This window comes from Polyodon spathula, chromosome 33 (genome assembly GCF_017654505.1).
Source record: "Polyodon spathula isolate WHYD16114869_AA chromosome 33, ASM1765450v1, whole genome shotgun sequence".
Classification (NCBI taxonomy): domain Eukaryota; kingdom Metazoa; phylum Chordata; class Actinopteri; order Acipenseriformes; family Polyodontidae; genus Polyodon; species Polyodon spathula.
The window spans coordinates 5773665-5789370 of record NC_054566.1 but is presented as its reverse complement, the minus strand read 5'-3'; the positions used below and the strand labels follow the sequence as shown (position 1 = coordinate 5789370).

General features: G+C 42.2%; 1 protein-coding gene across 3 annotated transcripts in view; it reads left to right on the top strand.

The window, feature by feature from the left end:
* The window catches only part of LOC121303545 (regulator of G-protein signaling 3-like), a 148856-nt gene that overhangs the window by 109763 nt on the left and 23387 nt on the right, over positions 1 to 15706 (top strand). For all 3 annotated transcript variants that reach the window (XM_041234300.1, XM_041234301.1, XM_041234302.1), the window contains one exon: positions 5423 to 6358. In XM_041234300.1, the coding sequence (XP_041090234.1) occupies positions 5423 to 6358 (936 nt within the window). The remainder of the gene's footprint in view (positions 1 to 5422; positions 6359 to 15706) is intronic.

Genomic DNA, 15706 nt, shown 5'->3' with positions numbered 1-15706 from the left:
GAATCTTGTCTAGATCATTTTGAATGACCTTTGCTGTTGCAACAGTGTTTGCCACTCCTCCTACTTTTGTGTCGTCTGCAAATTTAACAAGTTTGCTTACTATACCAGAATCTAAATCATTAATGTAGATTAGGAATAGCAGAGGACCTAATACTGATCCCTGTGGTACACCGCTGGTTACCACACTCCATTCTGAGGTTTTTCCTCTAATCAGTACTTTCTGTTTTCTACATGTTAACCACTCCCTAATCCATGTACATGTGTTTCCTTGAATCCCAACTGCGTTCCGTTTGAGAATTAATCTTTTGTGCGGGACTTTGTCAAAAGCTTTCTGGAAATCTAAATAAACCATGTCATATGCTTTGCAATTATCCATTATCGATGTTGCATCCTCAAAAAAATCAAGCAAGTTAGTTAGACACGATCTCCCTTTCCTAAAACCATGTTGACTGTCTCCCAGGACCCTGTTACCATATAGGTAATTTTCCATTTTGGATCTTATTATAGTTTCCATAAGTTTGCATATAATAGAAGTCAGGCTTACTGGTCTGTAGTTACCTGGTTCAGTTTTGTTTCCCTTTTTGTGGATCGGTATTACATTTGCAATTTTCCAGTCTGTCGGTACCACCCCTGTGTCAAGAGACTGCTGCATGATCTTGGTTAGCGGTTTGTAAATTACTTCTTTCATTTCTTTGAGTACTACTGGGAGGATCTCATCCGGCCCAGGGGATTTGTTTATTTTAAGAGCTCCTAGTCCCTTTAACACTTCTGCCTCAGTTATGCTAAAGTTATTTAAAACTGGATAGGAACTGGATGACATGTGAGGCATGTTGTCAGTATCTTCCTTTGTAAAAACTTGTGGAAAGTAATCATTTAATATATTTGCTATTTTTTTTTCTTCATCTACGATTTTGCCATTTGTATCTCTTAAACATTTAATCTCCTCTTTGAATGTTCGCTTGTTGTTGTAATATTGGAAAAACATTTTGGAATTGGTTTTAGCTCCCTTAGCAATGTTCATTTCTATTTCTCTCTTGGCCTTTCGAACTTTCTTTTTGACTTGTTTGCAGTTCTGTGTACTCTTTCTGCGTACTTTCTTTTTGGTCCTTTTTTAATGCTCTGTAAAGTGCCTTTTTTCGCTGATTTTTTTTTTTTAATTGATCTGTTAAACCATTTTGGCAATTTAGTTTTACATTTAGATTTGTCTACTTTAGGGATGTAATTGTTTTGCGCCTCTAGTACTACATTTATGAAGAACAACCATCTTTCTTCTGTGGGTGTTTTCTCTATTTTACTCTAATCTACTTCTGTTAGTCTCTGTTTCATACCTTCATAGTTTGCTTTTCTAGAATTGTAAACCTTAGCTTTAGTCATTACTTTTGGGGTTTTAAAGAACACTTCAAATGAGACCATGTTGTGGTCTGAGTTTGCCACTGGTTCTCTGACCTCTGTTTTAGTTATTCTATCTTCGTTATTTGAAAAGACTAAATCAAGGCATGCCTCCCCTCTAGTTGGTGCCTTGACAAATTGTGTTAGGAAGCAGTCATTTGCCATTTCCGCCATTTCTATTTCATCCTTCGTGCTACCCACCGGGTTTTCCCATTTTATTTGGGGGAAGTTGAAATCCCCTATTAGTATGGCTTCTCCTTTGCTACACGCATTTCTAATGTCATTGTATAACAGATTATTGTGCTCACCGTCTGAATCTGGCGGTCTATAGCATGTTCCTATTATTATGCCCTTTGAATTTTTGTCCGTTATTCTGACCCATATTGATTCGGTTTTATTTTCTTTGTCCAGGTTTAACACCTGGGCTTCAAGACTGTTTCTTATGTATAGCGCTACCCCTCCTCCTCTTCTGTCCTGCCTGTCTTTCCAATACAGTGTATACCCACAAATATTAAATTCATCCCCATCACTCTCAGACAACCACGTTTCTGTAACACCTATCACATCATAGTTACCTGTTAGTGCAGTAGCTTCAAGTTCTAGAATTTTGTTTCTGATACTTCTAGCATTTAGATAAATACATTTAATGGTTGTCTTACCTGAGTTGTTGTTCTTGTTTTGATGCGGTCTCCCTTCTGTTTTTTTGTTGATTCCTCCCCCCTTCCTTTCTAGTTTAAATGCTTCTGAACCTGCTCGAGGATCTTTTCTCCAAGTAGACTGGTTCCCTTGTTATTTAAGTGCAGTCCGTCCCGTCTATACAGATAGTCCTCGTTGTAGAATGTGGTCCAATGATCAAGATAGGTGAATCCTTCCCGTATGCACCACATCTTCAGCCATGCGTTTTGATTAATTATTTCCAGCTGTCCATATGGTCCTTTGCAAGGTGCCGGTAGTATACCAGAAAATACCACAGTTTTTGTTTTCTCTTTTAATTTCCTTCCTAGCTCTCTGAATTTGTTTTGCAGGGATTTTGGTCTGTCTCTTCCAATGTTGTTTGTACCGATGTGGACGACTACTACCGGGTCGTCTCCTGTTCGTTCTAGGAGCCTGTCCACGTTCTCAGTGATGTGCTTGACCGAGGCTCCCGGAAGGCAGCACACTGTTGTAGTAAGGGGGTCCAAACTGCGAATTGAACTTGCTGTGTTTCTCAATATGGAGTCCCCAACAATCATGACCTCCCTTCTTTTTGCTGTCTGGTCCCACTGTCAATAGGGTCCTGGATGTTGTTCCTTTCATTCTCTTGTTGTTGGCTGTGCTCATCAAAATTCTGAAGTGACTCAAATTTGTTGGTTGTTTCGATTTCTGGTGGTTGTGTTTGACGAAGTTTCTTTTTTTCCCTGCTTCTGCCTACCTGAACCCAGCTGTTCTGACCTTCTATCTCCCTGGTGGCTTTCAGTCTGTTAGGGGTGATGCAGACTTCCATGAATTGTGGGTGTGCCAGTTCCTCAAGATCCTGTTGCTGTCTCACTTCTTCCAGCTCCATTTCTAGCATACTTACTAGTTTATGCAAATCCTGGATCGCGCTGCACTTTACGCACACTTGGTTTAGCTCCGCTGGGTTTTCTCGGATTTCCCACATCAAGCAGGTGTCACAGATTACAGGCTTGAAGACCATGTTGAGGGTTTTTTTTTTTTTTTATGTTTAGTTTCTTCTGCAGCCGTCAACCTGCTTTCAAACCACTCAACAATCCTATAGTTAATTTATCTGGCAATATCATAATAATAAAAAGTTTTCTCTACGTGAATGTAGTTTTTCTATTCTAATTACGTTAGGGACTATTTTCCTCAGCGGAAGGTTACCTGCCAAAATATCAGAAGTTCAAGGTAAATATAGGTTTTAAAGCATTTTTTTAAAAGAGAAAATAAATAAATAAATAATTTTCTAATAGCAATAGAGCCCTCTCGATGCGGGCTCTACCGTGTGATAGATGACCTTGACTTTCATTAGCGCCCTCGCCTACGGCTCGGGAAGCATAACTCTAGTCACGGTCATCTATCACACGGTAGAGCACGCATCGACGGGGTCTATTACTTAAATATAGCCTTTAGATTTCAAGACCACATCACTTTAACATACTTTGCATGAAATATTTTTATATAAAATATGTTAAACAAAGTTGTTAAAGCAGGTGAAAGTCAAACAAAAATCAAGCACACCCTATCGACTTAATAAATGGCCAACAAAATAATTAGATACTGTTCTGTACATATGAAACGTATCTCTATAATACGAAAGAAGACATTCAGACAAACTAGTTCTGGAGCAAGGTAGATTATTAATCTCGAAGCAAAGGTGGCTGATGGGAAACCCCCAGAAGTAATAATTAAAAAAAAAAAAAAGCAAAAAAAAAAACTAAACATTCATTTTAATTCTAATTTAACATTTATTGTCAATTTGCTTACCTTCTGAGTTGATCTTAAAAATAAATTAATTATTACATTTCTGAGTACATTAAATCAGCAGTAAACACTCTAGGGCTATCCCATTTCCTGGCAGAAGGGGCAGTGTTAGCAGAACCCCCTCAGCAGGTTGCCATGTCCTCACAGTGTATTGGAATATTTAAAGTGGCAACTCTTAAGGGATCTGAGATTGCAAGTAATTGCAGCCTGTATGCTGAAGACTGCTGGAGTGCAATGCAGTAGCTTTATTTCCCATACTCCACTCCCTCAAGAGATCTTGCTGTCCTGTCAGGGGGAGATGTTTTTGGTTTTATTGTTTTGCGTGTTCCCTGTCAGAGCGCAATGGAAACAGTTGTTGTTGTTGTCGTCGAGTGGAATTCTCCTGTGCGTTTCTTTTGGGTTTTTCACTTTCTTGAAGGTTAGCCAAGCTGAGCACACACTGACACAGCAGCACAAACATTCATTTAAAGGAATTCTGGATCTGTCTTAGTTTAAGAAGTTGCGTTAAAATGCAGTTAAAAAACAATGAACAATATTTTGAAGAGCCTGAACACACAGGCTCTTTATTACAGCAGAGAATCTGCAGGGAATTGTTCATTTTTTTTGTTTTTATTCTGATATTAAACGCTCACTACATTGAGAAACATGAGTGAGTTTACGTTAATACTCTTAATCAATACATGATGATAGATGTGCCCTGCAGGAGGATTGTCAGCTCATTAATAATGTGGTGAACCTTGCATTGTTTTGCTCTTTGGGAGTTAGAGAAATATACTCTAGTTCCCTGTATCTAAGTGACAGTACCTTGTAAAGCAGGGCTTGCAGGATCAGGGTTTCTACTGCCAGTCAGTCTCTATCTAGAATACTCCTTGCTAGCAATGCTCTGTAATACATGCAGTACCACGGGGTTACACACAGTGTTCCACAGCGCCATTCATTAGTGAAGCGGTGGAGAATGGGATGCATGCTTGAGGAGCATGGAGGTCAATCCAGCTGCATAGTCAGAATCTGTTGATGTAGTGAACGTTTCAAGCAAACCCCCAGAGTATAGTGGACTTGAATTCAGATGACGATGATAAAATGTTATGGTGTTGGATGTGTGGGGGGAAGCAGTCTTCTCCTTGTGGTTGGATCAAAACATTAAAAAATCCCCAAGCCACAGAATCCTCCTAACCCCCGAGCCCCCCATCGTTACCACCCAGCTGAAATACTGTGCGGGCAGGAGGGCAGCAGGCATCTCCGTAGAGCTGCCAGTACACATAGAAACAAGAGATGTGTTTTAATACCCTTCCCATGAGCTGGGGCATGTTCACTGCCATGTAATATCGACATGCATCTGCTCATTTGATTTCAGTGCATACATTTTAAATATCAACATAGGAATATCTTCATAGGTGCTTTTTATAGACCACCTAGTGAGTACCAGGAATAGAGTACATGAAGTACAGTGCGTAGAGGTAATGGAAAAAACTCTTATTAAATGTAGACTTTGTTTATGCAAGAAAAAAAAAAATCTAGGTTACGCAATAATGAAAAGAGTAAATAAATCATGGTTCTGTTTTTGTATCAACAGATGCTCGAGCCAAAGGCAGATGAACATGGAGAGATGGCCTCTGAGGAGGAGAGGGTGTCCGGGAGCATCGTGGAAGCTCTGGCAAGCAGGAAACTGGAGAATGAGAATAAAACTGAAGAGGAGAAAACCTCTTCAACACCTCCGACTCCAGCAACCACTCCCACCGAGGACAGCAAGAGCATGGAAGAGGACTCTGAGAGCTGCAGGGGTGACCAAGATGAGAACAAGATGGGTGCGAGGGGGGGCGGTGAAGACGGGGGTGTGAGGGGTGGAGGTGGAGATGAGTGTGCGAGAGGGGGCGGAGAGGACGGGGGGGCGAGAGGTGGAGGTGGAGATGAGAGTGCAATGGGGGGTGGTGAAGATGGGGGTGTGAGGGGTGGAGATGAGAGTGCGAGGGGGGGTGGTGAGGATGGTGGTGCGAGGGTTGGAGGCGGAGATGGGAGGGGGGAGAATGGAGATGACAATGCGAGGGGGGGGCAGCTGATAACAGCCAGGGCCACGTTCGTCATCCCCGAGGTACGGCTCGACTGGACCTTCAGCCAGAGTGCAGACGCGCTGTTGGCATCGCAGGACGGAGTGACAGATGAGGACGAAGAGGAGGAGGAAGACGATGAAGACGAGAGGGATGAGGACAGTGATGAGAACTATCTGGAACGCAGCGACAGCAAGCGCCACAGCATGATCGAGTCCTCGGCCTGCGAGAAGCACTGCACCCTGAGCACTCAGAGCTCCCTGCACCGCCGCACCCACAGTGAGGGCAGCCTGCTGCAGGAGCCCAAGGCGCAGTGCTACACCTCGGACAACGCACTGCACTGCCTGGAGCACGAGAACAGCAAGTCTGGCTGGCTCATCCCCTCCCCAAGGACACTGAAGAAGGAACTAACTAAGAATGGGGGCTCTATGCATCAGCTGTACCTGCTCTTCTCTGGACGAAAGGTAAGCACTTAAGTGCCATGATCGCATTCTAGTCTTAGGTTTGATATATTATATCTGTTATAAATGCTAGTGACTGAAAACTGCATTGTGATTGATTAACACTTCATATACATTCAGCAGTGTATATAAAGGTGGAAGGAGATTGGAAGAAAAGAGAAATGCAGCATACACTTTATACAGTAATACAGTGTACACTTTTGGTTCAGCAACTTGGCAAAAGCAAAACATGATTGAAGCAAACCTTCCAAAGGTGCTGCACCTACCTGCTGTTAATCTGCTTGCAAACAGAAAGCACTTTACACTCTTAACCCTTTGATTTAGTGGCTGTCAGTGTTGCGCAGCATTCTAGCTGACAGTGCAATTGAGAGCTCTACAGTGGCATTCCTGAGGCAAGGATTACAGGACTAGAGGTGCCCTTATCAGTACTGATATATTAGGAGAGATCCCAACCACAGGTTGAATTCACATAACCTGACATTGAATAGAAACATACCTGCTGACCTGTGGAAATGGACAGGTTATATAAGCCTCTAATATCTCAACAGAGAAGCTGGGCAAGCTTACATCATTCGAGGAATTGATTGCCAGCAGCAGCAAGAACCTCTAAGGGCCTGTCATGGGAATGAGCTGCTTGTTTTGTTGTGGAAAATATAAGAGGCAGGTTACTAGTGCTGGTCTTGTACAGACCATTGCATGTATTGGGACATTTCTATGAACTGCATCGCTGCATTGATGCGTGCGTGCGTGCGTGCGTGCGTGCGTGCAATGGAATAGGACAATACGGTCCAGACATCTGACAAGCTATAGAGTCATTTCAGTGTAAACTTCAAAGTTGAACCTGTTAACTCATTATATTTGAAAATGCCAGCACATTTTTGTGACATGTTGGAAAATACAGTAGCCATAGAATCAGTGGAGTGGAGAGAACTGTATTCGTGCCTAGTTGTTGTTCGCCACCTTGTGGTGCTTTTGTAAACTGCATTTTAGTATCTAATGATAGTAATGACTTGTTGCATGCAGTCCCAGTCCTGGTGTATGGTGACTGTATTGTAACACTATCCACTGTCCACCTGTGTGCTCTGATACAGTAGAACCGTTGCAGTAGCATCATCGAAGCAGCTTTCTCCTAGTGCTCCACGGAGAGTAAAGGACTGTCTGTGAATAAGCAGGCACTGAATTCTGAAGACGCTTCAAGCAGCATGTTTGTTAAAACCAGAGTACAATGTTATGTTATAAATAAGTACAATACAATATACATATATATATAAGTCAATCGTACAACAATTTATATCATATTATATATATCATATATAATTATCTATATATATATATATATATATATATATATATATATATATATATATATATATATATATATATATATATATATATATATTATACAATGACAGTTTTCTGCAACTCAAATAATAAATTACATGTATCTGAATTAATTTCTTATAAAACAGGACACATGAATCATCAAGTGTCTGCCCATATAAAAAAAAGTAAATAATAAAACAATAAACATAACCTAGACTGTGTGTGTACAATTCCTTTTGTTAAGTCCAGTACGAATGAATGTAGCAACAAGTAAAAACACCCCGAACAATATAGGTGGCATGACCTTTTGTTGCCGTATGTGAAAAATATACAAATAAAAAAACAAGCAAGCAGCAATGATAGTGGACCGTATAGAGGGTGTGATAACTGTGATGTCAGAAGCTGGACTGTTTGATTTTGGTGACCCTTTTATATCATTGTTAAATATCAGGAGGTTAAAATATCTGAGCAATGCAGTTTGACGTCTTTGTCGCTTGGTGGAGTGTGTCAGTTCCAGCAGAGCTTGTAAAGGGTCAGTATTTACTGCTTCACTGCCTGGCTCCCTTCGTCACTACGCACTGACTTGGGAGTAGCTTCTGGGAAAGCAGGATGAGAATGTCTGAGTGTTCCAGTAAACCCTTTTTTTACAGTTTCCACTCAATCCACCTGCACTCTGCTACAGGGCCCTGTCTGCTGGCCTCAGAACAGAGGGATGAATAATATAGTGGGCATTCCAGTACAGTATAATAGCATTGCTCATAAATGTGTCTTCGTGTTTGTTTTTATTAAACAATGGTGCAGAAAAACACAAGTAAAAACATTACTTAAGAGTAGCATTTTGAAGGGTGGGAGTGGTTGATAGTGTCTGTGCTGTGATCAGGAGTGGTTGATAGTAGCTGTGCTGTGATCAGGAGCGGTTGATAGTGTCTGTGCTGTGATCAGGAGTGGTTGATAGTGGCTGTGCTGTGATCAGGAGTGGTTGATAGTGGCTGTGCTGTGATCAGGAGTGGTTGATAGTGGCTGTGCTGTGATCAGGAGTGGTTGATAGTGGCTGTGCTGTGATCAGGAGTGGTTGATAGTGGCTGTGCTGTGATCAGGAGTGGTTGATAGTGTCTGTGCTGTGATCAGGAGTGGTTGATAGTGCTGTGCTGTGCTTGATGATCAGGAGTGGTTGATAGTGTCTGTGCTGTGATCAGGAGTGGTTGATAGTGGCTGTGCTGTGATCAGGAGTGGTTGATAGTGTGCTGTGCTGTGATCAGGAGTGGTTGATAGTGGCTGTGCTGTGATCAGGAGTGGTTGATAGTGTCTGTGCTGTGATCAGGAGTGGTTGATAGTGGCTGTGCTGTGATCAGGAGTGGTTGATAGTGGCTGTGCTGTGATCAGGAGTGGTTGATAGTGGCTGTGCTGTGATCAGGAGTGGTTGATAGTGGCTGTGCTGTGATCAGGAGTGGTTGATAGTGTCTGTGCTGTGATCAGGAGTGGTTGATAGTCTGTGCTGTGATCAGGAGTGGTTGATAGTGGCTGTGCTCTGATCAGGAGTGGTTGATAGTGGCTGTGCTCTGATCAGGAGTGGTTGATAACGGCTGTGCTCTGAACAGGAGTGGTTGATAGGGAAGGCATAAACCCACTGTGGGGATAGCTAGGGGGCTTCTTGTGTGATAAAGGGGTTTAGTTCACAAAATGGAGCATCCCCTTGCAGGGGCACAGCATTAAAGTGCATGTGTGTTTGTGTGCCTCAGTATCTGCCTGCCTGGCTTATTCGTTGCATTTCCATTTATCTAGTACTGGTTAGTAATAATGTACTTCATAGTTTCATATCTCAGGTACATGTACATTATTTAAGTTGAATGCACTGTATGTAGGGCCATATATTATTATTATTATTATTGTATGTCAATTTTCCTGGGAATTTATCCATGCCATTTAAAAAATAAGAATATAACGTGCATTGAACAAGTAGCTGTGTGTAATACTGAAACACATTTTACATAAATATATTTGCAGAATGTAAAGTCATCAGGAATTTCAAGTGAAAAATCTGTCGTATTTAAACTGTTGTATTTGTAAAGCCTGCTATTGTTTTAATTTAATGGGTTAAAATGGAATATATGGCTTTGACTTTGCTATAAACAGTCCTACTGCATTTGAGCATTTCTCATCAATGCCACTTGGGGGCACTGCAGAGTATGTTTTCACTGATTAATCACCAGCACAATATTGTTTTCTGCTTGTTATGTATTTGTCATGTATTCTTGACTTTTAAGATTTTGGTATATTATGTCATTCTTGTCTAGCCTTATCTAGTATTTATCACATTAACACATGCAGAGACGGGTTTAATAGTGGTTGTGTGTTTAGAGTGAATAAACATGATGTATTTTGAAAAGTGCATACAAGAAACGTTGTGAATGTGACTCTGATAAAACATTGCAGATGAACTGTACCAGGTGGAAGGAATGTGATTTCAGCTCCTTCTGCATCATGAGTCCAGCACTGTGCAGCTGTGCACATTTATTTAAACCATGTCTTTATAAATCACATCATCTAGGTCTAAATGCATTATACAATCTGCAACAGCTACCTAACCAGACCCCTTACAAAACGGCCCTGTACATTCAGTACACAGGGCTTCTACTTTAGAACCAGCTGCAGTGCTTGAGTATTCTGACAGTAATCAGCTGGATTCATTAACATGGCAAATAGAATTTGGGCTCCTTTTGAATTTGGTCTGCTACTACACTGTAGTGATTGTTTGAAACCAGAGCACTCTAACTCACTCTTCCAGGTTTCTAACTGGACTTCCATTGATCTGACCATTCCTGGTCTAATTTACCATCCCTTAAACCCTGCACACCCTTCTTAATACATGTGCTGGTTATTAAACCCTACACACACATGTGCTGGTTATTGAACCCTGCACACCCTACACACACATGTGCTGGTTATTGACCCCTACACACCCTGCACACACAGGTGCTGGTTATTGAACCCTGCATACCCTGCACACCCTGCACACACAGGTGCTGGTTATTGAACCCTGCATACCCTGCACACCCTGCACACACAGGTGCTGGTTATTGAACCCTGCATACCCTGCACACCCTGCACACACAGGTGCTGGTTATTGAACCCTGCATACCCTGCACACCCTGCACACACAGGTGCTGGTTATTGAACCCTGCATACCCTGCACACCCTGCACACACAGGTGCTGGTTATTGAACCCTGCATACCCTGCACACCCTGCACACACAGGTGCTGGTTATTGAACCCTGCATACCCTGCACACCCTGCACACACAGGTGCTGGTTATTTAACCCTGCATACCCTGCACACCCTGCACACACAGGTGCTGGTTATTGAACCCTGCATACCCTGCACACCCTGCACACACAGGTGCTGGTTATTGAACCCTGCATACCCTGCACACCCTGCACACACAGGTGCTGGTTATTGAACCCTGCATACCCTGCACACCCTGCACACACAGGTGCTGGTTATTGAACCCTGCATACCCTGCACACCCTGCACACACAGGTGCTGGTTATTGAACCCTGCATACCCTGCACACCCTGCACACACAGGTGCTGGTTATTTAACCCTGCATACCCTGCACACCCTGCACACACAGGTGCTGGTTATTGAACCCTGCATACCCTGCACACCCTGCACACACAGGTGCTGGTTATTGAACCCTGCATACCCTGCACACCCTGCACACACAGGTGCTGGTTATTGAACCCTGCATACCCTGCACACCCTGCACACACAGGTGCTGGTTATTGAACCCTGCATACCCTGCACACCCTGCACACACAGGTGCTGGTTGTTTCCTGTATTGTTTGTACAATTAAACAGTATTATCAATACCCATTTTCTTTAAATTGATTGGTTAACATGAGCTTCCTAATCTCTCATAAAATACCTTGAATTGTTATTGTTCAAATTATGTGCATCACTGTTCCAAATCAATTCGCCAGAAAATATGTACAGACTGTAAAGTCTTCTTCATCAGGCTGTATTGCTTAAGGAAGCTCACCTCAGCTGTGTTTTTGCTTTTCTCTGTGTGAGGTTGTTGCTGCTTACAGTTTTAGCTTAACCCTTTGGTGGGGGTGGGGGTGGGGGTGGGGGGTGGTGCTCCTTGATAATATAAAGCACCTCTTTCACGACTGCCATTCGGAATGAGAGATTTCCACTCAAAGCATGTGCATCAGCACGCCTTGATTCCCTTGCTTTTCAGTGATATCTCGTGACAGGCCGTGGTGTTGCACGTTGCAGGCTAGAGTTATAATGAGTGGTGCTTCAGTATATAAAAAGAAGAGGAAGTCCTGCAGTATAGTGCAATATAACCAGTCTCTAGAATCGTCTCCTTGGTCTGCCTGACTTCATACTGCTGTCTCGGACAGCTACACAGTGACACACGGACCAAAACGGGCAAACCATTAGCAATATAAAAAGCAACAGCTTTAGTTACAGAAGGACTGGATATACTTATTTGTGTTTAATATTGCAATAGAAATATGTGTGCATTTGATATGCAGGCTTTAATATAGTGTGCCGTTTAGAATGCAGCCAGTGAGCCAAATGCCTCCCAGGCACAAATATTTACTACTTCACATTATAGTACTTTCTGAGTATTAATCATCATGTACTACCAGCACGAAGATGCCTTTGATTATGTGTGTGAATGGTGCGCACATATAGATAGATAAGGATTGCTGGTGGATGTAGTGTGGGTTACACCAGAGGTGTAGTAGGTCTGGAATCTGAGAAATGCCATTTCATGCCAGTTAGAAACATGTGCATAGAAAAAGGCCACACTATTGTTATCTGAAGAGGCACTGCAGATCTAGGCATTATGCTGTGTCTAACAGCAGTCATTATATCTCCACATTCTACATTGTTTTTGATAAAGGAATGGAAAGAGGGTCACTGTTTAAAGTGAATGCGTGGCAGGATAGGTCTTTCCCTTAAAGAGATATTTAAAGTCCCTCATTTTTTCATGTGTTGTGATAGAGAGAACGTAGGCAATGTTTAACGATATTTTAACACTATAAGACTTCACTTTTTTCTTTTTTTTTTTTTTTTAATTCATTACTGCATGAAATGTGTTAATTCCTGTTCCAGATATTGCAGGTTGCTATGGATGGCAGCCTTTCAGTACTGTGTGCCAGTGAACGTTCCTATTCTTGTCAGTGTGCAGCTGGCGTTATCAGTGCCAGGCTGTTTCCCACATAGTTCAGGATTAGGCTCTTCTGTAAGGCCTAATCCTGACCAGTCTGACACAGTAAAGATCAGGGACTGGGAGCATTTCCCTTTCGGATACACAGACCAGCCTGACACAGTAAAGATCAGGGACTGGGAGCATCTCCCTTTCGGATACACAGACCAGCCTGACACAGTAAAGATCAGGGACTGGGAGCATCTCCCTTTCGGATACACAGACCAGCCTGACACTGTAAAGATCAGGGACTGGGAGCATCTCCCTTTCGGATGCACAGACTAGCCTCGAGATCATCCTCACAGAGTGCACAGTGCTCCTGCAGTCTCATCTAATCACTGATTGATAAGGCTCTCAATGCACTTGTTAGCGTTATAGGGGATTAATTTGCTCTCTCATTTGTGTTTCTCGCTTTATTTGCACTTTTTATTCGCATTGCAGCAGGATATGTAGGTGTTCCTCAGTCTTATGAATTGTATTAGTGATTTTACATCAGAAGGGCTAACGCTGCAAAAAACTAGAAACAGCTACAAACTAATGGCTTGTTTATAACACTATGTTCAGTGGGTTAGTCTATTCCATTATCTGTAAATACTGTGGTGTTCAAATAAAATTGATCTAATGGTAGCTATGCTCTCAGAAGATTTAGTTAAACATGAATTGTTTTTGCCTGTACTGCTGCTTCAGTGCTAATTGTACACTGGTTTTAGCAAACACAATTATGCCTATTTTGGCACCTTGTACAGTTCTCATATTTGTTCATTTTTATAGAGAAATAAATAGCAAAATAGGCATTCATTGATTTCTTCATATATGACATACTGTATTGTGCCAGAAAGTGTAAATAATACACTTTAAATGAGATTGTTGCTGTTAAGCTAGCAATACCATTCTACACCGTTTGGGGGCACATGTGTTACTCTGCATGAGCTACCCAAGTCATCTGTAACTGGTTGTCTGTTTTTTCACTAGCTGTTGATAGTATTCGGTGGTCACTGGAACAATAGGGGCATTTTAAAAAACCCAAATGTACTTGCTTCCACACGTGCTGTACGTGGGCTCTTGCACTCAGTAATAATGGAAACTATTTCATACAGCAACCCCTTCAACCACAAAACCTCTGCTTGTTCCAGCTGCTCCTGTAGTACCCCTGAACCTCAGCAACTTCCTGTAACCCCCTGCACCTCAGCAACTTCCTGTAACCCCCTGCACCTCAGCAACTTCCTGTAACCCCCTGCACCTCAGCAACTTCCTGTAACCCCCTGCTTGTTCCAGGTACTCCTCAGTAACTTCCTGTCGCCTTGTGCTGCTGTGCAGGGGCTGCAAGCAGAGAGGCAGTGCTGCTGTCTTTAAAATGGAGTCACTTTAGATAAGTAACATGTAAATCAGAGCAATATTTCAGTATAAATCAACCCTGCATCTTTTAAGACATCCACAAACTAAATGCTGTTGCCTAGACTTGTACATTTGGGGCCAGGCATAATTTTAGTGAAAAAAATGATTTGGTCAAGTGGCTGTGTTTCTTATCCATTTATCTTCATGCCCATTAACCAGCCAGCATCTTGCATTGCCTGACCCATCTGTAACAACTGGAGAATCTGTGAAAGCCATTTGCATCTGTATAATGAGAGTCCAAAACTAACGACCAGCCTAAAACACTGTGGATAGCAGCAGCGGGGTTGCCTTTCTTGAAAATGGCGTGCTGCATAATTCTTAATGGTTACATTCATTCTACATAATAAGGTATTCAAAGTTCAGTTGTGCGGGAATGTTGCCTGAATACCAGTCCCTAGGGGGTATAGGCAGCCTCTTCACAGTGAAATGCAGTTGGTCTTTCTGTGTGAGTGGGTAGAGGCAGCTCTTCACAGTGAAATGCAGTTGGTCTTTCTGTGTGAGTGGGCACGGTCAGCAGCAGAGTTACGTCTTGATAACAGCTTGGATACACTTTAAAAATAGAGCCATCATGTTTATAAAAGTTCAAGGCTGACTCTGCCGGCCTGCCTGTTACCCACACAGTACAGCTTGTCTCCACACACATATAAGCAGCACTGTTTTTCATAGATAAACCTTTTTTTTATTTTGAAGCATGGTTCAGTAACAACAAACACTGGATACTGGCTGATGTTCAAGGACTGGGATGACGGTACTGGTGATTGTTTGTCGAGTGGGAGGTTTCTTCCCTGTGCCAGGGCCTACACTGCCTGATTTAAGATGTGGATCTCATCAAGCCCAGCCTGGTCGACCCCTTCATTCTGCCTGTTTAACATCTATTGCCAATTGAAACCACTGGGGGTTCATTGACTCAGAAACTAGTGGTTAATCTACTTCTGCATGGTCTCATTTGAAGTGCTTTTTAAACCCCCAAAAGTAATGACTAAAGCTAAGGTTTACAATTTTAGAAAAGCAAACTATGAAGGTATGAAAGAGAGACTAACAGAAGTAGATTGGAGTGAAACAGAGAAACAGCCACAGAAAAAGGATGGCTGTTCTTTAAAAATGTAGTAGTAGAGGCGCAAAACAATTACATCCCTAAGTAATAGGTATATGCAAAGAGTCGTTCCAAAGAGGAGGTTAAATGTCTAAGAGATACAAATGGCAAAATCATAGACAAAGACAAACCAAATATATTAAATGATTACTTTTCATAAGTTTTTACAAAGGAGAATATGGACAACATGCCCCACTTGTCAACATGTTCCTATCCAGTTTTAAATAACTTTAACATAACCGAGGCAGACGTGTTAAAGGGACTAGGAGCTCTTAAAATAAACAAGGGCCGGATGAGATCCTCCCAATAGTACTCAAAG